Genomic DNA, 27,871 nt, shown 5'->3' with positions numbered 1-27,871 from the left:
GCTCAGAGGTTAAATACCTTGGAATAATGATTGACGAAAGACTCAGTTTTGTTCCTCATGCTAGGTACCTCAGAGAAAGAGTTAAGAAGGTATATGGCAGAATTAGAAGAGTTGTGCATCAGGAGTGGGGCCTACGTGGCAGAGCTCTGAAGTTGATGTACGACTGTATATACAAAACCATTTTAACTTATGGTTGTGCTGCTTGGGGTGGAGCAGTTGAGCATGCATTTGTGAGAAGGCATTTGTTTGCGTCCCAGCGACTGGTAATCCTTGCACTAACAAGAGCATGTCGGACGGTGTCCACGGAAGCACTGCAGATTCTGTCGGGGAGGGAACCAATTGACTTGGTCATTGCACAGCGATATTTGTTATTTAAAACAAAAAGAGGTTCCCCGGCGGAGGTGTTGGGCATGCAGGCCTGCCCTGATATCTCTAAGAATTATGGTCCAACTGATGTTAAAATAGAGCGGAAAAGACTCAATGAAGACGTGACTAGAATCTGGCAGATGCGGTGGACACAGTCAGAAGTTGGCCGCGTGACATTTGGGTTCATCCCTGACGTAACAACTCAAAGCGGCAGAAGTGCATGGCCGATGCTTGGGCTGTTTCCAACTATGGTTATTACAGGGCATGGATTAAGGGCTCGGCTGGCCCGATTTGGATTGTGTGAAAGTAGTAACTGTGGCTGTGGAGCGGAAGAAACCAGTGAGCACTTAGTGTTGTGGTGTCCTCGATACGAGCAATACCGAGCTAGATTGCGTTTGGCAATGGGAGGAGTTGTGGAGCTGCACGGAGTCCTTCGAGATCGTAATTGTTTTAATGCTTTTTTGAAGTATGTAGATGAAGTGTTTAGGGTGAGATCTTGATATGGTCTTGCTTGTTTTATAAGTTGTGGGCCTTGATGGTTCGTATTGATGTTAATATGCTTAGATTGTATATATGCTATTGTAAATATGATGTGCTGAAGTGAATTGTGTATATTGATGTAGATAGTGTAGATAGTGTTTTATCTGAAATATGATGTTAAAGTTTAATGCTAGTTTTAATTTGTTTTTAGTTCTCAAGGAGAACGAAGTGAGATTTGAATGCTGAGATAGTAGAAGACCTACCTCCACGCGGTAGGGGCGGAAACGCATGCCCAATAGTCAACTGTGTTGACTGGGGTATGCGGCTAAAGGTCGATTAGATGTGCAAAGGTTTTTAGTCTTTTTAGATACAAATGTTGATGAGCTTTTGCTCGGGAAACATTGTAGATATATATGATGATGATGTCACCATAGTTTCTACAAAACGTTTTTGGTGGAAAAGAACACTGGATCTTCTGAAATACCTGAAGATGATTTTCAAATTATGCATGAATAAATAACTAATAAAAGTACCCACTTTTTTTTTTTTTTTTTTTTTTGTGCAAAAAAAAATTGATTTTAATTTCAGTAATACATTATTTAAATAAAACAGCATTGGAAAAAGAAAAATTGATATTACTCATTCATTCAATCCTAAATAATAAAAATAGTAATCGGACTGTATTCTGCGGAAGTGGGAAAATATTCCAGTTAAAGTGGACCAAGTTCTTTTTTTTGTTTGTTTGTTTACACCCAAATTTTAGGATAAATATTTTTGACAGAAGATATTAATAACTATTTTCAAACAACTACTCACATAACTTATTTAAATTTACCTAACAATGAATTTTTTTTGTCTCGTATGCAAAAGTTGATTTTTCTATATGCTATTTGAAAGTGATTTGGTTCACTGTCCTTCTGGCCTGTTCAATTTATGTGTATTATATGTAAAGCTAATGTCAGAAGCTGATTTTAACTCAGATTTTTAATCGTTCTATGAAGTATAAACATTTGGAAGTTGCAAGGTATAAATGATGTTTTATAAATTCACTTTCCCTTGTTATGCAATTCTCTTTGCAGTGTTCTCTAAGAAATCAGCTGATGAGATGCTGTTAGTATTAATGTGCCAAAATGGAACGCACTTACACCTGGGAAGTGCAGTAGCATGCGCTCTTTGATTGGACTGGGGTTCAAGCCCATGACTGCTAAATACGATTAACGTTTGTATTGATAATTTATTCTAAACTCCACTGACCTGGTGGTCGTGCTGGAGTATAAACAAGAAGAGGGCCAAATATGTGTGGGGTGGGGGTTTTTTTTTTTTTTTTTTTGTTTGCTGGTGCAGCAAAAGCCTCTTGCGCCATCTGCCGCACTCACGTATAGCTCACTTTTTTTTAATGAAACCCATAAACACAGTAGGTATTAGCATAGGTTGCATGCTAATACCACTACCACTAATAGCACTACCATGCATAGGTTGAAAAGGATGGGTGTTGAGAACACTTCCTGCAGTGGCCTGCATTATGGTGGAAATGCTTCACAGTCCACCTAGGGATGGATGTAAAAGCTATCAGAATAATTACCTTTCTACACACATCTAACGCCACCAATTTTTTTTTCTGCTCACTATAAAAAAACTTGTGCTATACACTTGCCAAAAAAAAGTGTTTAACAAATGTTTGACCTTACAGAATTAGTGGCATGAGGAGTTCACTAATACCCCTACTTGCCTGCACTAAATTAACCTGAAAGAGGGTAAAAATAAAAGCATGGTTCTTATGCTGAAAAACTAGTCATAATTTCTGGCAGTAAAAATTTAAATGTTTAGCTTTTTGATATTTCAAATTGGTTATATCTGGAGGCATGCTGCCAGTTGGCTATCCTTGGTCTATAGTAATGTTGGGTAAATTTTATTTTTATTATCAAAATATCATTTGGAAAGTAGTTTACCACTATCTTGGAAGCAATTGGGGCTTATCTTTCTGTAACTATTGTTGATTGTAAGAAAGCCAAAAGCTTTCTGACAGTCATAGAAGACATTCAGGCATTCTGGGGTGAGGTTAAAGTAATCATGTTGGACTGCTGCTGGAAGAAATTGTGACCAGAATGTGTCAGTGATTTTCAAGTATTTCTTAACATTAAAGGAGAAACACAAAGGATTGTCCATATAGGAATGTTGGAGAATGAAGATTTTGCCCTCTACAAGAAAAATATAATGGAAGAACTATTTGGCAGTACAACTAGAGGAACAATCCAGTGAAATTCTAATTGAACTTTGTCAACAAGAAATGGAGATGAAAAAGGAGAGATTGTGGAACAGCAGTAAAAGGCTAAATTAATGCCAGAATTGTTGGGGAAACCCTCTTTCATCATTACATTTCATCTTCTACTCTGGCCCGCTTCTACTCTGAAATGTAAACATAAGCAGCCCTCATTTGCACAGTTTGAAGTTATGCTCTTCAAATTTCAGCAGCATTTATTTATGAGGCCTGATGTGCTGGATAAATATCCAGCACATCAGGCCTCATGTAATGCCATCTTTGGGTTACAAATATATTAATCATACACAATACTATACAACTATCCAGGAACTTAATCTGTCTTTTCCCGTTATTTTAAGTATTTGCTGATCATGAGAGTTCACTGGTCCATAATCTGATGTAATTGCATGGTCAGGAGAACGAGTGCAGTAGCACACGCTCTTTGAGTGGACTGGGATTCAAGCCCGTGACTGCTAAATGTGAATAACGATTGTATTCATGATTTACTGTAAACTCTTAACTGGTGGTTGTGCTAGAGTATATAAACAACAAGTCTTTGTCTAACTGCTTCTGAATTATCTACTTCACTCAGCTGTGAATGAATAACAGTAATGATAGCTTAAATTGTTGCTGTTAATTTTTTAAACATTTTCTACACTGATCATAAAATCGATTTTTGAAAAATAAATTATAAAAAGTTAAAGGTTAAAGGACTTTAAGTATTTTCAAATCTATTCACCAAGAATAAAACACTCATTCCGACTTCTATTTACAGGGTCTTCTCGATAAATATTTGATTCCCAAAGCTAGTAATGCTGAAAGTAAAGTTTTCTACCTGAAAATGAAGGGTGATTATTATAGGTATCTTGCAGAAGTTGCAACGGGAGAACAAAGGAATAGTAAGTTTAGGCTGAATTTTTAGTTTTGTTTATTCAGTAGATACACTTGATTTTCATTAATATTGAAAGTTGTGCATACCTGCTAAAAACAATATACAGATTGTGTATAGAAAACTTTTAAGTTTGATGTCAATTAATGCACTAAACTTGCATTAAAATATTTGGATCAATTCATGTTTTTTATATCATCCATATTGTTCATTATCCTTATATATCAATCCATATCCTCTCCCATAGAAAGCCATGGTTTACCATTAAATAATTAAATTCAAAATTAAACTAAAATTTGCAAATATTCATAGTCAATATGAAAACTACAATTTTTAAACCAAAAAAAAAAATTAAAAAAAATTTAATTATTAACTAAAAAACATTCAATTTTCCTTTTTTGGAGTGGGAGAGGGTGGAGTGTGAGAGTTGGAGAGTGGTAGCATTAATTATTTTTGAGTGTCCTTTAATCCAGTCATAGAAATCTGGCAACTGATTGTAATTCTAATAGAAATCTAATTGTATTACACTTCATACGCAATAGAAGGACATTACATTCTGAAAGAACTTGGTCAATTTGGGTGTGTATGGTATCTACTACAGTGAGCTGTTTTGTGCTGTAATGTATGTTGGGGAGCACAAGACCTGAACAGCAGTGGCATATATATTATGGACACCTGTGTATTTTGTCCCCGGGTGCCAAATGATTTGTGACTAAGTGAGATCTGCGCCTTAACTGCCATTCTTCAAACCAATTTCTTTAATTTCCAGAGTTCATTAAGTGTTATTATTTGAAAGCAACTAAATGGATCCCCAATATTTTCCACCATTCTCAACATCTCAAGGCTCTGAGACCGATCATGGTGCCTCAAATCCAAAAAGAGGAGAAGAAAAATGTGCTAACAAGATCATGCACTGGTTCTCATAATCCACTCCTTGACAAATCAAGGAGTAAACTTTCTCCATTTCTTATTCAGAAATGTTTAGAAAGTGCTGCTGGTCCACCTAATGCAGTTAGACTCAGGAGACATTGTAGAAACAGTGACATAAAAGCATGCTGAAGCTCTGCTTAAACTGTCAGCTTTTAATGGAATTCCCATTCAGGTAAGGTAACTCCTTATGCAACTATAAACACCTCCAAGGGAGTCAAAGCAGACTGGGATTTACTAAATGTGTTGAAAAAAGAAATAGTGCAAGAACAAAAAAAAAAAGTCAGTCATTCTAAAATAATGACTAAAAAAGATGAACTTTTACCTACTCATTATACTTACCTTCAGTACCCCGATCTTGCCAACAACAGTAAAAGCAGGATACCCCTTGTGTCATATTCGTCCGTATATACAAAATCCAATGAGATGCCCTTGAGTGTCAAAAAATTTGGCCATTCATAGACAACATGCTGTGGAGACTGAATTTGCTGCAACTGTGGGTCCAGGGACCACATGCAAGAAAATTCTAATGCAAAATTGCCTTGTTGTGCAAACTGCAAAGGCTCTCATTAAGCATCTCCAAAGCCAAATTAGTGTTTAAAAAAAAAAAATCCAAACATACAGTATAGAACATATGTACCAGGAAGCAAGAAAACAAGTTGTTCCTGACACTCCGAAACGTACCTATGCAGTAGTTACCCAAAAATATGAAACAGTAACAACACAGATGAAGATAACTATTCCTCCAAATATATTACTTGTTGAATGGGAAAAATATCTGTTAGCAGACTGTCAGCAATCTTCTCTTAAAAGTTTGTCAGATCAGGCTATTAATACTCCTAATTCGATACCATCCACTTCTGCTTTTCCGTTTACTCGGAAAGCACAAAAACAGAAAGAAGTAAATAATGTTAAAGTGAAAAACTCTTCCCCGGCACAGTTGGATTACAATAATGCAGACAATGAAGAATTGCTAGAAATATATGCTGAAGTTGACATAAGACAAACAGCTAATAAAAAGCAAGCAGATCCACCTTCCATCTCCAAAACTAAATAATAGAGAAAACCCTACAATGGAATTGTAGAGGACTATGTAGAGGCAATACTGATGACATATACAAACTTAATTGCTCATTATAATCCATTAGGCATATGTTTGCAGGAAACCATTTTGACTTCTGAAGTGTCCCCCTCTTTTAAAAATTATAATCTCTATAGAAGAGACAGATGAAACAATTGCAGCTCACAGAGGTTACCATCTTGGCAGAATCAAAAATTCCATCCAAATACATACCACTGCATGCTCACACCATCTTATTTGCTGTTGTCTCCCTATACCTCTCACTAAATCATACCTACACTGAAACAGACTTAGACAACCTCATTATGCAGATAACAACTCCACTCTGTTTACTAAGTGATTTTAATGCACACCACCCACTTAGGAATTCACATCAAATGGAAACAACCTTATTATTCTTAACACTGGTCTTCATATGCATGTCCACTTTCCTACAGGATCAACCTCTGCCATTGATCTTTCCATCTGTTCACCAATATTATTTCCAACCATTCATTGATCAATGATTGACTTCTACAGCTGTGACCACTACTCAATAGCATGCAAAATTCATACCACTTCAGAAGTCAAGTCGAACAAACTGGAAATTTTTCAAAGCAGATTGTAATAAATGAACCAATCATGTATTTGATAGAGGCGTCAATAAATTATCTACCTAAGGTACTTTGAATAGCCATAATTCAATGATTCATGATTTGTCATGTTCCTACATATCTCAACTTGAATCATACTAATTTTGATCCCACTGTGCTGTAACAAAGAAGGAAGCCACCTGTATAAAATTATAGATTTGCTGAAATTGGAGTATCATTCAGTCATAAAGTTTCTCACCAAAGAAGGAAATGGGCTAAAAGTATGGTGGCTGTGTATGGCAACAGTGCGCCTTCAGAGTACCAGGTGAAATTCTGATTAAAACATTCAAGTGGGGGTAGAGTCCGTCGAAGAAGGTCCACATCCAGGAAGGCCTGTGACAGTGACCACTCCAAAAATATGCCAAGCTGTGGAAGCCCTTATGCTGCATGACTGGTGTTTAAAGGTGTCCTAAATCTCTGGGCAGGGGTGGTGGCTAACCTATGGCATGCATAAAAAATTTTTGGGCCTGCAGAATTCAGGGCTCCTCAAAAAAAATTTATTTCAAACCTCGAAACAACATCACTCCAGTAATCCACACCTTGAGTCATGACCTGTGTATACCCATTCTCTCTGCTAGGCATGTAGTGACATCACACCATTCAGTAAATAGCTGTATTCATGCAATGATTTGTTTGAAGTCGTAGTAGTGAAACGTACTGATGAAAATCTGACAAAATTGTGTGATTAAGTGTTGTGAGTATCGCCTTCAGAGGGGCACGTGAGGGTAGTTTTTTTAAAAGATTTAGCCAATTTTGGCACACATCCTTAGAAAGGTTCGCTACCTCTGCTTTAGAGAATATGACAAACCTGAGGGAGCAGTTATAACCATCTTCCATGAACATTTGGCAATGACTAAGGTCAGTGCAAGGTGGGTACCCAGATTTCTGGCCTCTCTGCAAAAGCAATTCAGAGTATGGTGTTGAGGAGAATTTAGAGGTCTGTGGAAGGGATCCTGAGACTAAACAAGAATCAATACGATGGAAGCACAAGGGTTTTCTCCCACCTAAAAATTTCAGACTCAACCTTCAGCTGACAAGATTATGACCACCATTTTTTGGGATGCTGGGTGAATTTTGTGCATTCATTATAACCAGTCACTGGAGACTCATGTGCATCCCTACTCTACAACCTAAGGGTTGTAGAGTAATATAGGAAAAATGCCATGGAAAACTTTCCAGAGGTGTGCTTCTTCAGGACAGCACACTGGTGCACAGGTCGCATGCTGCTACTTTGAGATAATATTTGTATTATAAACAAATAGTGATATACTGAAACTGTTTAAAACACAGAGGTACCAACCTTCAGTCATTTTCTTAACACATGCAGTAGACTCTATTATCCAGAGGCAAATTAACTAGTCTTTATGGTCTTTGAAAATATGTCAGTCTGAGTGGGATAAAAAGAAATATGTGGAATCTGTTACAGCTGTTTTGTTTACATTTTGTAATGTTCCTGTAGATGAGACCCTCAAATTTCTCACTCTTTATCCCCAACATTGCCTTCTGCCTAATTAGTTCACTCTAGTCATATTTTAGTATCTGTTTTATTTACCTCTGTGCAGTTAAATTTAACATTCTTCTGAGATTTAAAATTTTCATTGGTGTGTGTCCATTGTTAAAAAGAAAGTGGATTTTTCTTTTTATTGAACAAAAATCTCGGCCCATCAATAAACAATCTTATGTCAAATTTTCTCACATGCACGTGTTGCAGATTGTCTGGAGAAATTTATTTCCAAACAATCCCATATAATTGGGAGTCTACTGTATACTTGTCACTTTGTTATTTAGTAACAGTACCATCGTACAATGTATTTTCATCCTTTAGCAAATACACTTTATGTTCAACAGTAGGTTTTTTTTTTTGTTTGTTTGTTTTTTTTTTTAATAAAACAAATGGCAGGAAATGGTGAATTTAAAATGGTGCAATTTTTTGATTCTTTATTCTGATGCTATAATGAGAACAAATTAATAACAGCCTTGTTATCCAAACACGTTAGTTAATGTAAGCAGTATATTGCATTTAAAGTGTATTAGCAAATAGTAGTAATTCAAGTTTTATAACAAAATAAGACAACCCATTGATGTGAAAATTTGTTACAAAGATTCCTAAAATATTCTTAGTTAGTGGTGAAATTTTGAGCTTCTGTTCTAAATTTTTAGTAATATTTCTGTAGGAGAAACCAGGGAGAGAAGGCCATGAATATATGTTGAAAATTTGGTAGCAACCTACATTTTTCTTGTCAATTAATGTGAAAACATACTTTCATTTATGCCAGTTTCTGAAATCATAACTGGACCAACAGGATGTAGGTTGAAAATTTGACCTCTATCCGACTTTTCATTTTAGAGTAATACAGAAAAGATACTATTCATTTATATGAATAGATGGTGAAAAATCCAAGTTTCATCACAGGTCACTATTCGATTTAAGAAGTTTTGACCCTGTGTTTCAAAACAATCAAGCATTTCTTTTTGCACAAGTCTACTTTTTGCTGTTTTTGTTCTGGAGTCAAATTGTGTGGAATCTAGTGGGCATAGATTTGCAACATTTTGAGATGATCTTTCACAATATTGTGAACATTGTGAGCATATGAAATGGACATTCTAACAACTAATTCACAAAGTGTAATGCACCTATCTTCATCCAAGATTTCCTGGGATTTTGCAATTTGTTTGGGAGTTGTTGAGGAGGAAGGCTGACCAGGTCTTGGGCCATCTGCAACAGACTCACTGCCTTCACTGAATTGCTTGTGCCATTTAAATATGGCTGTCCTACCAAGACACTCAATACCATATGCTTCATATATCTCTTTAACTGTTTCTGATGCATTTAAGCCCCGTCTGACATGATACTTGCTTCAAAACGATCATCAGTGACACGTGGCTAAAAAAAACTCTTCTTGCAACACTAGCTCGACAAGTACTGGCATATGCACACAGTTTGCTCAGTAGCGATCAGGGAGAGTGCCTCTAGTGGCCGTTATGGAAAGTTCACACGGTAAACATAAAATCTTGCACCAGTCTGCAAAGTGTGTGTGTGTACACAAGTCTTGCATAGCAATATATGTGAAGTGTTCTCAGACTGTCCAAAGCTAACAGTACTGCAATAAAACTTAAGATAAATCTGTTAATTTCTTTTCCCCATACAAATATATGGGGAGGGCAAAGAAATAGTTGCCAGATTTTTATCTGTTTGATTTTAATGAAATTTGGGGTGGCTGGACAAATCTACCCACTAGGAGTCCCTCTGTTACATGTAGACAGGGACATCCATGGTGAAGACAGTAGGCACTTATGCATATGCTGTTGTGCCTAAATACTTATTTCCAGTGGCCTCGCTTCCAGTTCCTTAGAGAAACTGCAGCCAAAACCAAAATCTACAGGAAAATAATATAAATGTGAATGCACAATGCATTTTTAATCCCAACCTGATTTTTTTTTTTTTTTTTTTAATGGGTATAATTTTTCAGTTGGAAAATAATCACGTGTACAGATTGAAATTGAAAACGTTCATAATTTAGTGTGTTGAACTGAGTTTGGTGGTGTGCCTGTTGAAGAATTAAATAACATACAAATTGCATCTGCCTGTTTCTTCTTTGCAATAATTTTTCATTACTTTTGGGGGGGGGGGGTTGATTAATGCCTTAACTGTTCGTGGCATAGGATAATATACCTGCAGAAATTTATTAACCATAAAAATGTGAAAAATATATTTAAAAAAATGAGATAGTGTTGGAAGCTCTACACTAAAATATGTAGAGCCCTTGGATTACTCCTTAGATAATTTTTATTATCTATATTAACTGTATATGAGTAATGTATGTATATATAATACAGTATTTTTAATTCTACAGGTGTTGTTGAGGAATCCCAGAAAGCCTACCAAGAAGCCTTTGACATCAGTAAGAGCAAAATGCAACCAACACATCCAATTAGGCTGGGTTTGGCATTAAATTTTTCAGTATTTTATTATGAAATACTGACCTCGCCGGATAAAGCTTGTCAATTGGCAAAACAGGTAATTTTTTTTATTATTTTGATAACGTTTAATTTGAAGTGATATTACTCTGTGTATATTACATTAATAAGAATCAAGGCTTTCTGAATGACACAACTAGTATAATTTGTGCTGGCATTATTAGTTAAGGTTATTTTTCAGATAAAAATCTAGTGAAGCAAATATCACCACCAAATAGGGAGGATGTGGAAAGGTCAGGGAATGACCACCGCATATCCCGGAACAATATGGCCTTAGTTGCTAATGCTCCTAAAAACCAAATAACAAACAAACAACATAATAAAATACTTGCACAGTTTAAAAATATTAAATTCTGATTTAATAATTTAAATTCAGGTTCTTACCTTAAAAATAAATGAAGACAGCTTGAGGGAAAGGGTTGAAACAGTAGATTTGGGGGGGGGTGGCTGCAGATTGTCATCATTATCGGAAACTGGGAGTGGAGGAAATGCAGATGAGGGCATTGGATGAAATGTGGTCACGCTAGAACTACAGGGCTGTTGCTCATTTTCTTTCTCTTTCTTGGGTGTTTTCATAAAAAAGACATCTAGTTTCTGTTGTTTTGTCATCTTCCTTCTTTCACAAAGCAGCTGCTTATATGGCTCCAAAGCAAATCAAATTGTACTAAGTGCTATTCTGCTTTTTTCTGTATTGTAATCATTATTTTCTAGCCACTGCATACTTTTCTCAAATGGATTCGAAACTTTTATGGTGGCTTGCAGGCATTCACCTTCGTTGTCTTCCCCGTGCCCTTCAGCAACAAGTTATTGCAGTTCTTCATGAGACTGAATCAACTCTTCCAATTTTTCAAAGCCAACCTGATTTGTGAAGGCAACACAATGTGCTTTTAATTTAGGAAGCTCCTTTATGGGATCAAAGCTTTTAAAATGTAATGGTCAGGCCACACCTTGAGTACTGTATTACAGGTGTGGAAGCCTCATTTTAGGAAGGATGTAGAGTTGCTAGAATGAGTACAGAGAAGGACAACAAGACTGGTGAAGGGAACAAAGGGGTACTCTTAGGAAGAAAGGCTGAAGTTCTGCAAATTGCAGCTTCTTGAGACTAGGCACTTGCGAGGCGATCTGATTGAGGTGTATGAGGCTTTGAATGGATTGAGCAGGCTTAATGCTGATGGGATTCTTCCTCTTGCTCAGATTACAAACCTTGAGGGGCCATAGATTCAAACTGAGGAAAGACAGTTGTAGAATAGATGTGCTGAAGTTTGCCTTGAGCCAGCGGGTAGTTGATTGCTGGAACAAACTTCCATCTGTTGTTGTGGAAGTTGATGGCTTAAATAAATTAAAGCAGAACTAGACAAACATTTGGAGAGAATGGATCAGTGAAATGGGAAGGGTGTGTGTGTTTTTTTTTTTTTTTGCTGATTCTGTATAAGCTTGCTTTCTTGCATCATGTGCCTCTACTAATGCTAATATCACAGCATCATTCTGATTGATATCTAATAAAGTAATAATGGAAATTCCTATTGTCTTCCCTTTTTGGTAGTACAGTGGATTTAAGCACTGTCCCCACACACTTTTTGGAAAATTCCACGGTTAGAATCCTGAAAAATCATGAATAAAATCTGGTAAAAGAGGCTGCCAAACACCATGCAAGCAGTCTTTTGTCACTTCTTCCAGGCTTCCACAATTATGTCAGTTGCATTCTTTATGTTGAATTACTTTCAGAAGTCCATAACTATTGGTGCATTTTCACCCTCTGTTTGCTGTTATCAGCATCTTAAATGTGCATCTTGTATAACAGTGCATAAAAGCAGCAATTACTCCTTGGTCATGTGGCTGGATAAGAGACACTGTGTTAGGCAGTAAAAACAGGATTTTGATGTTTGTTGACAGTTCAGCAAGGGTTGGAGGGTGACTAGGTGCATTGTCCAAAACAATTAGAATCTTAAAAATCCAAATTTTTGTTTTTGCTGTAGCTTCGAAACACATCTTCAAACATGTAAAGTAGAAGATCAGTTAATCTGCCATCATCCACCCTCTTCAGCTACTCCTAAGGTAGACATCCAAGCTGCACCTTACGATCCCTGTTAGTGTTTGTGTATTGGCTGCCTGGTAAACAACAGGTTTCGGTTTCAAGTTGGCACTGCATTTTCTCCTAATGTAGCAGTCAATCTATCCTTAGCAGCCTTCAAAATCTTCAGCTCGTACTTCCTCTCATGAGATGTTCGTAATGGCATCCCCCCCCCTCCGATATAGTCCTTTTTTGTTAAAGTTGAAAATTTGGTCCAGTCTATGGCCCTCTTCCTCAACTAGTCTTTTCAGTATTGGAAGAAATGCCTTTTCCTACTTCTTCATCTGCACTTGCACCTTTGACTGATAATTTCTTATTATGGTAAGTGTGATGTTTCCTGAAATTATTAAATCTGCCACTGATGGCAGTAAAGGGAGGCACTTCTTGAGTGTTTTCAACTTTATTTGTGAGGTCTTCACGTATTGCTAATGCTTTTCCTTTTTTCATAAACAAACTTGTTCCTGATCTCTTCTTTGTTTGATCTTCTATCCAAACACGTAAGATACTCCATCTCTTCCAATTCTTTGTCTTGTTCTAATGGATTTTGTTACATATTGAGTTGTTTCTGCTATAAAAGTGGCTCTTATTTTTTCTGCAATTCTTTCTAATTGCTCTGTGTTGCCTTGTTTAGGTCTGTAGCGCACACCATATCACGTCCTTTCTTCAGCTTAAAGCGGCTCAGTTTCATATTTTTTCTCTATTGCTTCTCTTTTTAGCATTAATAAGGGCACATGATGAAAGATGCTTTCTTTCATCATGTGCCCTTTTTTTTTTTTTGCTGATGCTATATAAGCAAGCTTATATAGCATCAGCAAAAAAAAAAAAAAAAACACACACCCTTCTCATTTCGCTCATCCACCTGCTCCAAATGTGCATTGAATCTGTTTAAGCTATCAACTTCCCATCAGCATTGAGCATGCTCAAACCATTCAAGGCTTTATACACCTCAATCAGATCACTTCGCAGGTGCCTAGTCTCCAGACACTGTAATTTGCAAAACTTAAGCCTTTCTTTGTAAGAGCAACCCTTTGTTCCATTCGCTAATCTTGTTGCCCTTCTCTGTACTCGTTCCAACAGCTCTACATCCTTCTTAAAATGGGGCCTCTAGACCTATATACAGTACTCAAGGTGTGGCTTGACCATTGCCTTATACAAGGGGATAATCACCTCCTTATCCCTGCTAGAAAAATTCCTGTATATCATTGACAAGACACCATGAGCTACTCTTGTAGACCATTTGCGCTGCTTAGAAAACTTCATATCTGCCTGCACAATTACCCCCAAGTCCTTTTCACTTTTTACTGCTGTCAGTGTAGTACCACGCAGTTGATACATTACTCTGAGGTTACTGCTTCCCATATGCAGTACTTTAAATTTGTCAACATTAAACTTCAGTTGCCACGCAGCAGCGTACTGTCATTAGTGTCATTAACAACCCTACCAACCTTCGTATCGTCTGCAAACTTGGAAATTAAACCTGATATACCATCATCAATATCATTAATGAATACAGAAAACAACAATGGACCCAACACTGAACCCTGTGGGACTCCACTAATAACATTACTTCACAAAGAGCAGTGTCCATTGATTACCACTCTGTCTTCTCCCACTCAACCATCCCTTTATCCATGGCAGCAATTTGCCTCATGAGCAACAGTATCAAAAGCCTTTCTAAGATCCAAATATATGATAACAAAATTATTCTTTGCATCCAGTTCCTTTGTGACTACATCATAGTATCCAATCAACTTGGTCAGACAAGACTTTCCCCTTAACAAACCCATGCAATGCTTCTTTAACCAACTCTCTGGACTTGCAGTATCTTCACCAGCACGCTTCCTTTTCACACTTTTTTTTTCTCCTCAAGTATTTTACTCATTTTTAGGGAATAAAGCACAATTCAATATAAAAAGAACAAAAATGAGGAGGCATGCTTGACGCACATAAACAAGGAAGCATCCATGTAGCAACTGAGAATACAATGCAGTGAACGTTGCATTCAGCTTGGAGATTATTCTGTCGTGTCCAACTGCCATTTCTCATAAATGCAAAGGCGAATTCGGTTTGCATTATGTGTGACATCATTCCCCTATTTGTAAATCATGTATGATCAAATTCATGTAGAGTAAACATGTGTTATGCGAGGACTGGCTGTAGTAATGTCATATAATAAATACTGAAATGAGGCAACCACTCTTTGGAATATCAGAGGAGGGAAACTTTTTTAAATAAGGAAATAACCTTTTTAAAGGTTTTTGCATGCACATTCAGTTACTCCATATGGCTTCATTGAGGAACAAGGCTCTGTCATTTAGCTAGAGGAAACTACCATCCACCACTTGCAACAAAAGGGGAATGAAGTTACATCTCATGGTGTAGACATTGTCACAAATATTACAACATTTGTTTTTAAAAAAATCCATGATTTGCATGTGTGCAGTGCCCTTATTTAGATTTGGTAACTGTAACAAACTTGTCTCAGTTTTATTGTTATAATTTATGTAAATATAAATATGCCTGTTCTGTCATGCCTACATTGGTTTGAGAAAAAAGTGGGAAAGCAAAGCTGAGTAGTTTCTGTGCTGAACCCATTCCAGAATTGATCAGCTAGATAGGCATTAGTGGATGTGAAGGATGTCTTGCATACATGTGGTAGTCTTCAATTAGTTAACTTCCTTGATTGATATGCTTGGTGTGGATTTAAAAAAAAAAAAAGGTAATCTCATAAATGTCTATCTTATTTGTTCAATCCCAGCTTAATATGAAGTACCAAAAAGATTCAGAGTAGTCAACTATCCAAAGGAAAACATGGATATTTGCAAAATTGGAGCATCTGGCCATTGGAATTTTTGGCCAAAAAAAAAAAAGGAATGGACCAAAAATTATGCATGAAAGTTTTATATGATAATGCTGTTGCTTCTGAATACCAGATGATAAAATTTTGGTCAGAGTAGTTTAAACGTAGTCGAGCTTCCCGTAGAAGATGATTGTCTCCTCTTCTTCCATTCAGGAGAACTAACAGAAGTGATAACTCCCAGAAATGTCAAAAAAATCAAAGACCTGGTTAAGCAGGTTAGATGTGTTAAAGTCTCTACATTGCCAGAGAATGGAATATTTCTGAAGGGGCTGTACTGAGCATTCTCCATGAATGCTTGCATTTCTTCAGAAACGGTGCAGGACTCAAATTTGTGAGGAAAATTGCACATGTGTGATGCACAACAGTTTCTTTCAAGAATTGTAGCTCACGAAGATTAATCGCTGGAATCGGAAACAAAACAGGAGTCCATGCAATGGAAATATTGTGGTGAATGCTCTTTTTTTTTTTTTTTTTTTTTTGATAGATTACATGCTAGTTGTAGAATAGATGTGCGGAAGTTTGACTTTAGCCAGCAGGTAGTTGATTGCTGGAACAAACTTCCATCTGTTGTTGTGGAAGTTGCTAACTTAAATAAATTCAAGGCAGAACTAGACAAACATTTGGAATGAATGGATCAGTGAACTTGGAAGCTTTTTTTTTTTTTTTTTTTTTTTGCTGATGCTGTATAAGCTTGTTTTCTTACATCATGTGCCTCTACTGATGCTAATGCCACATAAGAAAATAGTCACTAGGGATGCTTGTGCCACCCTTCTCAAAAATTAAGACTGGTCATAAAGGAAGAAGTAGTCAAGAAATTGACACAAGGTGTCTTGTAAAACAAATTTTGTTTTCGGAGATTATGGATTTCGTCCTCTATAAACCATCCTACCAGACTTGGCCCCCATGATCGTATCCTCTTCAGAAATCTGAAACCTATCTGGCAAAGATTTTCAAGTTTTGTCTTACTGGGTTTTAGTAATCCAGCTTGCATTACTAAATTTTAGGAGCAAAGTTGTACTTGCTACCTGGGAGTCTAAAACGCTGATGGAACTGATATTTGGGCGACACTCGGTCAAGTGGACCCAATTTCAGTCAAGTCCGGACAGTCTGTAACAGCCAAATCCTCTGCTTTCACCTTTGTGGTGGTGGGACTCTTAGTAATCCTGGGTATAACCCCCATGTGCAAGGACACTGTGGGTGACCACCTAGGTGTGATCCAACTTAAGCAGGGGTAGAGGTGTGGTGCCCACACCACATGGAGGAATGCCATCTCTCTGTGTTACCAGGCAATACTAGGTGGTAGATGACTCTCATCAACCAGTGCAATACCACTACTTTGCTAATTGGAGGCTTGAAGTGGTGGAACCCATGTTTAGTCTCCCGAGCTAAGTTCCAGTCAACCCTTCCTCCATCTGTTCCGTCATGCAGTATGACTGTTGTCTTTTGAGTTTATGATGGACATCATGGCAAGATCGAATCTTCCTTACATTTCAAGGGTACTGCTCTAAAACTGTGTTCACAGGCCGGCCGGTAGTTAGTACGCCAGACCGAAATTATTGGTAACTCTCTAAGAGGCTTCCGAATTAGTTTTAATCTTGCTACCTCTACTCAGCCAGATAGTGACTGGAGGGAGTCCTAATGGTGTGTATGCGGGGGGGGGGACGTTGTAAGACCATGTTATGTCAAGGATCTAGGTATATTCTTACCGGGTGTACGCCATATCCAAAAATTTCATTACTTCATACAGCATGTCCCACCCCCAACACCTCTTTTCTTAATATTGAATACACCATGAATTGTCAAATTAATAGAGCAAGCTTATCTGCATAAAGATCTAAACCTCCCAAACACTTCCTAGTTCATTTCACAAATGTACACAGTTTTGGTTCTAATCTTAATGATATCCACTTCCGTTTGCAGTCTGCCAAGCCCCATGTATGTTTTCTGATAGAATCTTGGTTATTAGTTGATTCAACCACTGCTCATCGCAGTTGCCCAATTTATTCGCTGTATGATTCCTTTCGCCTCAAAGGTGGTACTTGTGATATGCCCTGTCAGAGACTTGGTAATTTGGAATCTTCTTTGGGTTAAAATCTCTCTACCTCATTCTGTCAAATTCATCTGTTGTCTACTTTCCTCTGTCTATTCTCCCAACTCCACTAAACACCTGGAACTCTTTGCAACTTGACTTTCTCCAGTCCAACCTTCCTAAGAGTGAGGTAATTTTCCTTGGTTATTTTAATGTTCCCAACTCCAGCTGGCTTCCGTTTTCTAGTCACACTGACCCAGCTGGTCGAGATGCTGAGGCTTTTGCAATTACTAATGACCTTGCACAGATAGTTTGTTTACCTACCAGAATACCGGATAATAATAACCATACAGCCAACACGCTTGATCCTTTTCTTACAAACAACCCTTCTAAGTACACGGTGGAAGTGAGTGGTCCTCTAGACAGCTCAGGTCACAACTTGATGAATCTCTTCTCCAATGGAGCCTTTATCTCATTGCTATTCCCAACCTCATGTTGTTTTGCATTATAAGAATGCAATATGGGATGACCTGAGATTTATTTATTTTCCTTGGTTGATTACTGTTTCAAGACTTCCGATGTCAGCGTTTGCTCAGATCGTGTCAGCGAAATTATTCTTGTAGGAATGGAATTCTTTATTCCACACTCCACTTTAAAATCTCATCTTTTATCTAAACCTTGGTTTTCCAATAAATGTGCTAAGGCTGTTCAAGAGAAGAATGTTGCATATCGTAATTGACTTGGTTCCAAGTCTTCAGTTTCGTTTTCTGCCTACACCAAAGCTTGCAACAATTGTAAAGCAGTTTATCAATCAATCCAAACTAGAGTTTGAACAGGCTAAGAGTAGAATACTTGCATTCTTGCCCTAATGGTAGCCGAGCATTCTGGTGTCTTGCCAAAGCTATTGGCTGCAACTTTTGCCCATCTCTGCTCCCACCTCTGTCCAAACCAGGCAGTTCTGTTGTCACTTCAGCCTAGGATAAAGCTGACTTGCTAGCATCCCGTTTTTCTTCCAACTCGTGTATTAATGATCTTGGTATAACACCTCCCACCATTCCCAACATGCTCCATTCAATGCTTCCTGTAGTCTTTTGTCTTCCATCAAAAGAATGTCAGCAGGATTTTGATCAATCTTGATGCTACAAAAGCTCAGGTTCCTGATGGTATTTCTCTACTTGTTCTCAAAACCTGTGCTCCTGAACTTACTCCTGTTCTTTGCCACCTTTTTTCACTTTCTTATTCCAAAGGTGTTTTTCCTTCTGCATGGAAATTTGCTCATATCCAGCCACTTCCTAAAAAAGGGTGACAAATGCCATCCATCCAATTATCGTCCCATTGCAATTACTTCTACTCTTTCAAAAGTAATGGAGAAATCAATTAATCAACGATCACCAGTATGGATTCTGTCAGTGTCAATCCATTGGTGATATTCTTGCTTGTGTTACCCATTTATGGACAAATTCAATGGAAAAGTTCTGTGAAACACAAGCATCTCTTGACACCTCAAAGGCTTTCAGTCGTGTTTGGCATAAAGGTCTTCTAAACAAGCTTCCATCTTATGGTTTGCCAACTGTTTTTTTTTTTTTATAGTTGGTTATCCAGTTTTCTCTCTGACCGCTCACAGGGGCTAATGGGAGATGGCTCTCTCTTCTAATTTCTCCACTAATGCTGGTGTTCCCCAAGGTTCAGTTCTTTTCTCCCCACTCTTTTCCTCTTGTATATTAATGACCTTCTACCATTGACCAGAAATTCTATCTGTAGTTTTGCCAGTGATAGTACATTGCATTCCAGTTTGAGAAACCTTGCCCTGCTCAATCAACTTCTTGAATATCTGCTACCAATTCCTTAAATGCTGATATCCAGGTAATTCTCCAGTGGGGCAAAGACAACTTAGTTGATTTCAATCCTTCTAAAACTCAGTCCTGTCTTATATCTCGCAAAAAGGATTCTTCTGCTCCTATGTTTATCTTTGGGGATTACCCTGACTTCTAATCTCTCATGGCACAAGCACATTACAAATTTTTCTACCTCTGCATCTAAAAAACTTGGTTTTGTTTTCTCTTTCACTCTCAGCATTACTTTTCTTCCAAACAGCACTCTGTACAAATCACAAATCCACCCTACCATGGAATATTGTTCCCGCATCTAGGGCAGTGCCTCCAAAACCCCTCTCAGGCTTCTAGATTCCATTCAGAAGGGGGCAGTTAGGTTAATTAATGACTCCTCTCTAACAGTCTCTCCACTCGCTGTCTCATAGACATACTGTTTCTGTTGCATGCCTTTTCTACAGATACTTCCGTGGGCACTGTTCTTCTCAATTGGCTTCTATAATTTCTGCTCTCTCTTTCAAAACAGTCCGAACACATGCCACCAACGTCCATTTACTCTCCAACTCCAAACTCACAGAACCAACTTTTCATCTTCCTCATTTATTCATTTAACTGCCATTTTTCTGGAACAACCTTCCTTCATACGTATTTTCTGTAGACGTAAATTAGTCTACAGAAGTTCAAATCTAATGTCAACAAATATCTTCTTTCGTCTTCTCAACCTCCAACCCAAGCATGGTACTAAGCACTATAGGTTCTAATACCTCTCGTTTTTGGGATTTTCATATTAAAAAAAAAAAAAGAAGTGGGGAGTGTCTTAAGGAATATGTAATTAGCTTTTTCAGAGACAATAACAAATTCCCTCCTCTCAGGTATTTCCTTTGTCCTCAAAATGGAGAATGTGTATATTCAACTTGAGGAGAGAGATATTGAGAAGAAATTTAATAAAAATTGGGCTGCTACCAAGGTAGATGACATTTTGAGTTACCTCTTATACCAGAGGATCGAACTATAGATATCCTTTATTGCTAACTGGTTTAAGATGGGCTCAATGATTTTTTTGAGGAATATGAAAGCATATCAGGTTATATGTAGTGTATTGATGCCTCGTGACTACATTATCTTCATGCTTGTCTAAAGTAACTCATCCTATCATCTAAATATATTTTTGTGCTTTTATTGAGAACTGTTGCAAACTTGTTTAGCTATAGCACTGGTCATGAAAAGCAAATATTGAAAATTTAAATGGGCTTGCCATATAACAGTGAAGCCCATAGCAGGTGAACTGAAAAGAACAAATGACTGATATCCTATTACCAGATTGATATTCACATAATCATTATCCACTTTTTACATTTGTAATTCTTTAAGCACATAATTATGTGTGTATATATTAACCTAACTGCCCTCTTTTGAATGGAATCTAGAAGTCTGAGAGGTTTTGGGGACATCTTCCCAGATGTCCCCAAAACCTCTTATTTTTTTACGTATGCTTTAAGAAATAAATTTCAATTTTGATTATATTGTCTTAATTTTTTCATTATTCTAGTGTTGAACCATTGAATTATGTTTATTTTTAGGCATTTGATGATGCCATTGCTGAATTAGACACTTTGAATGAAGATTCCTATAAAGATAGCACACTCATAATGCAGCTTCTCAGAGATAATCTAACAGTAAGTTGAGAGTAATGTAGGTATCTTAATTTATTTCCTCTCCCATTAATTTCTTCTATATGTATAAGTGAGGGATAGGTTGAAGGACAGGAGGCAGAATGTTATAATTGACCATTTTTCTTAGTAAGCCATAGTTACAAGCAGGATCCACCAAGATTCAGTTAGGGGCCATTCTTGTTTTGGATCCTCGTTGATATAAGTGTTGGCGTAAATGGGTGTGATGCTGATATTTGCAGTTGACATTAAGGCCAACAATGCAAGTCAGAGCTTCTTCAGAATGATTTGGATGGACTTTGTGGATAGTTCCACTTTTGAAAAATAACACTAGCATATTTGACATCTTTCCTTTTACTACAAAGGCACTATATTTTTGACTTTATTATAATGTATTTTTTTTTGTCTTTTTTGCAATTCAGAATTTTTTGAAAAAAAATCCCTCAAATTTGTGCCTTTTTGGGGGGGGGGGTAGTTTTATTATATAGTGTTAGAATAATTCCGATCTTAAAAAAAAGAGAGACATATGAAATGCTTTGAAGCACATCGGATAAAACATGGATCTCTATCTGCTTTCCACTGGGACATTAACAACTTTATTTAAATAATAAATACTTTTATAAGCTTCTGCCAGGTAAAATTATGAGATTATGCATTGTTCATTTTTATGATGAACTATTTACCAAAACTACGTATGCAAACCCAAATTGTGTATAAGAATGCAGTATTCAGAAGATTATACAGTTAATTTAAGATATAACCACCTCAGATTTGTGGATAATCTATAAAATGAAACAAAAATGTAACTTTATTTACATATTTATAAAATTATATCACAGCATGAGGTGTGTATACAGTTTTTTGAAAAGGGAATAGTGAAGTTTGCTTTCACACTTGGCCAGGCCATTCCTGTAAGCTGCACCTCCTTATTCCATATAGTTGAGTAGAGACTCCATGCGAGATAAACAGGATTAACTGGGGCCATAGAGATACTGAGTAATTTGTCCCAAATAATCAGGATTCTGCTGTATTTTAAAAGAATATACCAATGGAAATCCTGGAACTGATGATCAGATATTGATAAAGAGAAATTGAAATAACTGACTTCGGCCTTGTGAATATGCCTTCCAGGTTTGTAGTGGCACTAAAAGCTTTATCAGCCACTTGGATAACTTAAAGCTCGAGTAACCAACATATTGTATTCTAGAGCAGCAGTCAACTGATCCGTTGTAATTATATATATATATATTTTTTTTTTTATTATTATTTATTTTATTTATTTATTTATTTTTTTTTTTTTTTTTGCATTTAATTAATAAAATGACAAGTAAAATATCACTTTTGTTTCCTTTTATTGCAGAATGCAAAGGAAGGCACGTTCATTATAATATATGATTTTTTTTTTTTTTTTTAATTAAAGGAGCTATCTAAAATGTTCTGTAATTATTGTTGTTACGGTATTTTAAAATGAATTATTTTTTTTTCTTATACAGTTCATTCCAGTTATTTGGGACACATTGGGACTAGTGCATTTTGGCCCGATTAAGCGGCTGCCCCAATTATCCGAAGTTTCACATAAATAATTAAAAATACAATGTGTCCCCTTCCCCTTTACAATTAGTTCACTGTACAATCAGATCACATTACGAAGAACTTACCATAGTAAAGTACCATTCACTATACGATGTGCAGTTAGTGCCAGTCATTGTGATCACGTTTGTAAATTGAATTTTAATTCTATTAAACAGCGAAAATAGGAGGAATATTATCCACATGCTATAAAAGCAAAGATATATTAAACACAGATTTACCATTTATTTCCTTACCAATTTAAAAAATTAAATGATACTTGAAAATCGGAAGAATATACGTGGTAATCGGAATAATTAATACGTACTGCAATGTGTACATACAAACCAGTTGACATTTCTGTTCACTGATATTTGTAGGTAGGGGGGCTAAAATTTAAAACAGTAAAAAGATAAGCAATCAATAACAAAGAACACGGCACACACAAATTGCAAGTAACATGATACGTGCAAGTGAGAACGGAGTAACGAGTTACAAAGCTTTAAAAATAGGAATGAAGAGAAGATCTGAAAATTTAATATTTTTATATGATTGAAGATTTCATGGAAGTGTAAACACATTTCACCATAATAACCCACAGAATTCCATCTGTCGGTATTATCACGAATTCAGTAAGATCGAGTTTACTGTCCGTTTATGATAGATTTCACTAACAGAAAAGCCCAATAAACAGGTGGCTGCTAATTGTTTTATGGTTGTGACCTCCAGAATTTCGACCGAACCATGTGGTACCGTCAGAGACAATCGTATGGTAATCTCCAGTGCTGCGGTCTCCTGCTCCCATTAAACGGCATGCTGTCCCAATTAAGTGAATTAAACCCTGGCTATTTTCTCCATTGGTTTCTGTTTTTTGAGATTTGTCCCGATTAACCGTTGGCCCAAATAACCGGAATCCACTGTATATAAATAAACTAAAATTTTACTTGTTTTGATTGTCCTATACAGTATGGTTTGCATGTTACTTAGTCAAAATGCAAGTTTTACTATTGTTGTCCATTGTTTTTTACTGAGTTGATGAAATGCTCAGATAACTGGAATGCCCAATAACAGAAAAGAAAAGCTTTTAATATTATAATAGAATAGTATATTCATTTAAAATCAGATTTGCACAGCAGATTTGTTATTGATGGCTATTAGAATGAAGTGGTAGAGTAATGGCAATTCATTATAGCTGTGCTGGTGGTGGGTAGGCAGCTGGCACTATGTGCAATTGGAATCATCAAGTTCTGTGTTCTACTGAAATTGACAAAGCTGTTATTTCAGCACATTCCTTGGGTTGAGAAGCATGTAGTATTCTGGCATGCCTGTCAAAGTTTTCTTCTGAAGGTTTCCTTTTTTTGCACGCGTGCACACACACATGGTTTCAATTTCTTCAGGAATTCGTTCCTTTAATATTTTTCAAATATGGACTGTTCAACTATATCATTATGGGTGCTTCAACTCCCACTAGGTGGCTCTGCTCATCCTCAGTGCAGCATTTATGTCAACTATATGATTTACTGTTTGCTTTTGGGTTTGTGTTGGGCATGGCATCAGTACACCCTCTGATTTGCCATCCAGGTTTACAAATGTTGTATGCTTAGCCTAGCCTAATTAATCCCTTTTTCTTATGCTTCATACCATCATCCACCTTCTTCTTGGTCCTTTCTAATCCATTACTGTTCAGTTTTACTTCAAATATTTGATCTGCCTCCCGCCCTCATCCTTTCAGTATGCCAATACCACCTTAAGTTTGTTCACATACCTTTGGTCAGATGTTTATTCCACCAAGATTCTAAGATTTCCTCATTTGTAATATGGCCTTGTCATTGCTTAATTCTATTTATTATACTTAACTCGTTTTTTGAAGATTCTACTTTTTGATCAGTTACTTTAAGCTGATAGATAATGAGCAAAATAAATATTTTAGTGAAATAGTAATTCTTTTTATAGAAGGAAAGTTTTTTTGTACAGTGGATTCCGGTTATTTGGGCCACTGGTTAATCGGGGCAGCCGTTTATTTGGGGCAAATCTTAAAAAACAGAAACCAATCGACAAAATAGCCAGGGTTTACTTCACTTAATTGGGACAAAATGCCGTATAATTGGGGCAGGAGACTGCAGCAGTGGAGATTACCCTACGATTGTCTCCGACCTACCACGTAGTTCGGTCGGATTTCTGGAGGTCACAGCCATAAAACAATTAGCAGTCACCTGTTTATTGGGCTTTTCTGTTAGTGAAATCTATCATAAACGGATAGTAAACTCGATCTTATTGAATTTGCGATAATACCAACAGCTGGAATTCTGTGGGTTATTGTGGTAAAATGTGTTTACACTTCCATGGAATCTTCAATCATATAAAAAAAATTAATTTTCAGATCTTCTGTTCATTCGTATTTTTAAAGCTTTGTAACTCGTTACTCGGTTCTCACTTGCGCATATTGTGTTACTTGCAATTTGTGTGTGCCATGTTCTTTGTTATTGATTGCTTATCTTTTTACTGTTTTAAATTTTAACCCCCACCCACAAATGTCAACTAGTTCGTGTGTACATATTACAGTACGTATTAATTATTCTGATTATCACGTATATTCTTCCGATTTTCACGTATAATTTAATTTTTTTAATTGGTAAGGTAATAGAGGGTACATTTGTGCTTAATGTACTTTACTTTTATAGCCTGTGGATAATATTCCTCCGATTTTCGCTAATTAGAATCGCTGTTCAATAGAATTAAAATTTAATTCACAAACGTGATCACAATGACCGGCGCTTACTACACATCGTATAGTGAACGGTACTTTACTATGGTGAGTTCGTCGTAACGTGATTTGATTGTACCGTGACCTAATTGTAAAGGGGGGGGGTACATTGTATTTTTAATTATTTACATGACACTTCGGATAATTGGGGCAGCCGCTTAATCGGGCCAAAATGCACTAGTCCCAAATAACCGGAATCGACTGTATTTTCTGAGTGTTTATTACTCTTTCTGTTTTGATAAGCATCATTGATAATACCCATTGCTTACTAGATATAAAATATACTGTTTTTTTTTTTTTTTACATTCAAATATAACCATACATACAACAAAGTAGTTCTGTCTCTGTATTATAGGCAAATACAATTACAAAGGGTAATTAAAGGATAAGGTTCCATGGGCCTCAATTTTATTTTATTTTATTTTTTAATAGCAGTACTGTTGCTTGTGAATGTCATAAGCTTAGTGTAGGACGTGCTAATCTGATAGTCATTTTTTAGGAAATGGCAAAGCGCTAACCATATGTTCCACATACTTGTGAAACATTAACCATATGTTTCACAAGTATGTGGAACATATGGTTAACAGGTGATGTAGCATAACTTCCATTACTGCATTCTTCTCCTGAGATTCATGCCACCATAGAAGACAGTTAACAGATCTAGATATTAAGAGGGTGTGGGACCTTTAACATCTGGACTTCAGTCTTGTGAAGTGATTCTTTGGCATGAAAATGCCAACATTCTACAATGCATGTCAAACACAGAACTTGTTGAATCATTTGTTTGGTATAGGATGTATTCTGCCACTTGCAGCCTCTTCTCTAACTCTGAATTCTTCATTCCACTAAAGAAAACCTGAATGGTCAAAGATCTTGCTTAATGCTTGTGATAGAAGATGCAGTATCACTTTGGGATAAAGTATTTTAGCAAACATGGGTCTTATGTAGAAAAATAGTACTGAACGTGCCAGTGCAGGCATGGCCTAGGAACCTTACTTTTTGATCACTCCTTGTATAAATATAATTGCTGGCTTTCATTAAAGTAACTTTTTTTTTTTTTTTTTTTTAATATATAGCTGTGGACATCAGACACACAAGGAGATGGAGATGAACAGCAAGAAGGTGGTGATAATTGATGCTACCCTGTGCATTCCTCATTTCAGCTGCATCCCCAGCCTCAGAACTAAGCCTTCATTGTTATAAATCGCACCACCATCTGTGAGCATAGTCCAAGTAGTAATGGAAACCAATAGTTAACACTGATTCTCCAGTGGTTTGTCCAAGCTGACTGATTTCTTCCCCCCCTCCCCATTTTATTTTATTTTTTTATTTTTATTATTTTTTTTTATTTTATTTTTTTTTTTTATTTGAAAAGTCCGTTATTTGTCATCTGTGTGTAATTTTTAATAGACCATCGACATGTTTCTGTAAGCAGGCATGCTTGAAACTGCTGTGGAGATTCCAGGCTGTTTGTGTACTAGGTACATCAGTGCTGACCTTAACATCTTATAATATTCAGCAATCTCAAATTTTGTGATCTTAAATCTTTTTCCAGGGTTAGATAGTGCAGGTTTATCAAGCTGGTTTCTTAACAGCAGTCGGAAATGTAGCAAACCATAGAACAGATGAACTACTCTATAGCTGTAGTTGTGAAAAACCAGTGTTATGCCAAATTTTTACTTTGAACTGCCTGTTTTTTGTTCAGTCGTTCTTTGTAATGTACATGGTGGTAGCTAAGTTATTTGACTTTTTAAATAAATGATTTGATAGACCAAAAATGGTCTTGTTCTTCCATTGTTATTTTAGTTTCAAATGCTAACTACTACCATTATAAAAGCAGTTTTCTAGTTGTGACTTGTAATGTGTTAATTTTATAATCTTTACAAAAACTTTAGCCATTCTATTTGGGACAACTTTTGGGATAACCATCACAGTATGAAGAAAAATTGGGTTTCAGTGGGTTGTGTGAATGTGGATTATTGTGTGAAGTAGGTATTGCCGAAGTACTTTGATCTTCATTGTTTATTGGACCAGCCATGTACTATTGCGATAATCTGATGTTTTAAAGCCTATAAACTTTATATTTCTAAGATTTAATATTAAATATAAAGCTTTTAGATCTTAAAATGTCACGATTTGCACCATGAGTGTTCCAGCATCTGCTGTATTATGTAAAACTACTTAATGTATTCTAACTTTAAACCAGTAATCCATTCTCACAAATCTGCTGTTGGGCAGTTTAATCATCCACTTTCTGTTGATGGCATTTTGAGATTTGTGGCAAATTCCATACTCATATTTCAATGTTGCCATCGACATTTTGTGCATGCCTGTTTTATAATTTGCTATAAATAACAAACCTGTGTAGAAAGTTTAAAAAAATAATAATAATAAAATGATTGTCAAGTACAGGATAAATTTGTTGGAATTCTAGCATTTATTACAATCCTTCATTATTGTAGGAAA

At 36.5% G+C, this 27,871-nt stretch overlaps 1 protein-coding gene across 1 annotated transcript in view; it reads left to right on the top strand.

The window, feature by feature from the left end:
- LOC150077803 (14-3-3 protein zeta-like) overlaps positions 1-27,494 on the top strand; it is a 71,884-nt gene extending 44,390 nt beyond the window's left edge. Inside the window, exons 3-6 of the mRNA XM_090385068.1 lie at positions 3,882-4,005; positions 10,490-10,653; positions 20,983-21,078; positions 26,482-27,494. Of these exons, the coding sequence (XP_090241194.1) occupies positions 3,882-4,005; positions 10,490-10,653; positions 20,983-21,078; positions 26,482-26,541 (444 nt within the window). The 3' untranslated portion in view covers positions 26,542-27,494. The remainder of the gene's footprint in view (positions 1-3,881; positions 4,006-10,489; positions 10,654-20,982; positions 21,079-26,481) is intronic.
- Positions 27,495-27,871: the final 377 nt, after the last annotated feature.

Source organism: Mastigoproctus giganteus, chromosome 11, assembly GCF_048544385.1.
Source record: "Mastigoproctus giganteus isolate SK-2022 chromosome 11, ASM4854438v1, whole genome shotgun sequence".
NCBI lineage: Eukaryota > Metazoa > Arthropoda > Arachnida > Uropygi > Thelyphonidae > Mastigoproctus > Mastigoproctus giganteus.
This window is presented reverse-complemented; position numbering and strand designations above follow the sequence as displayed.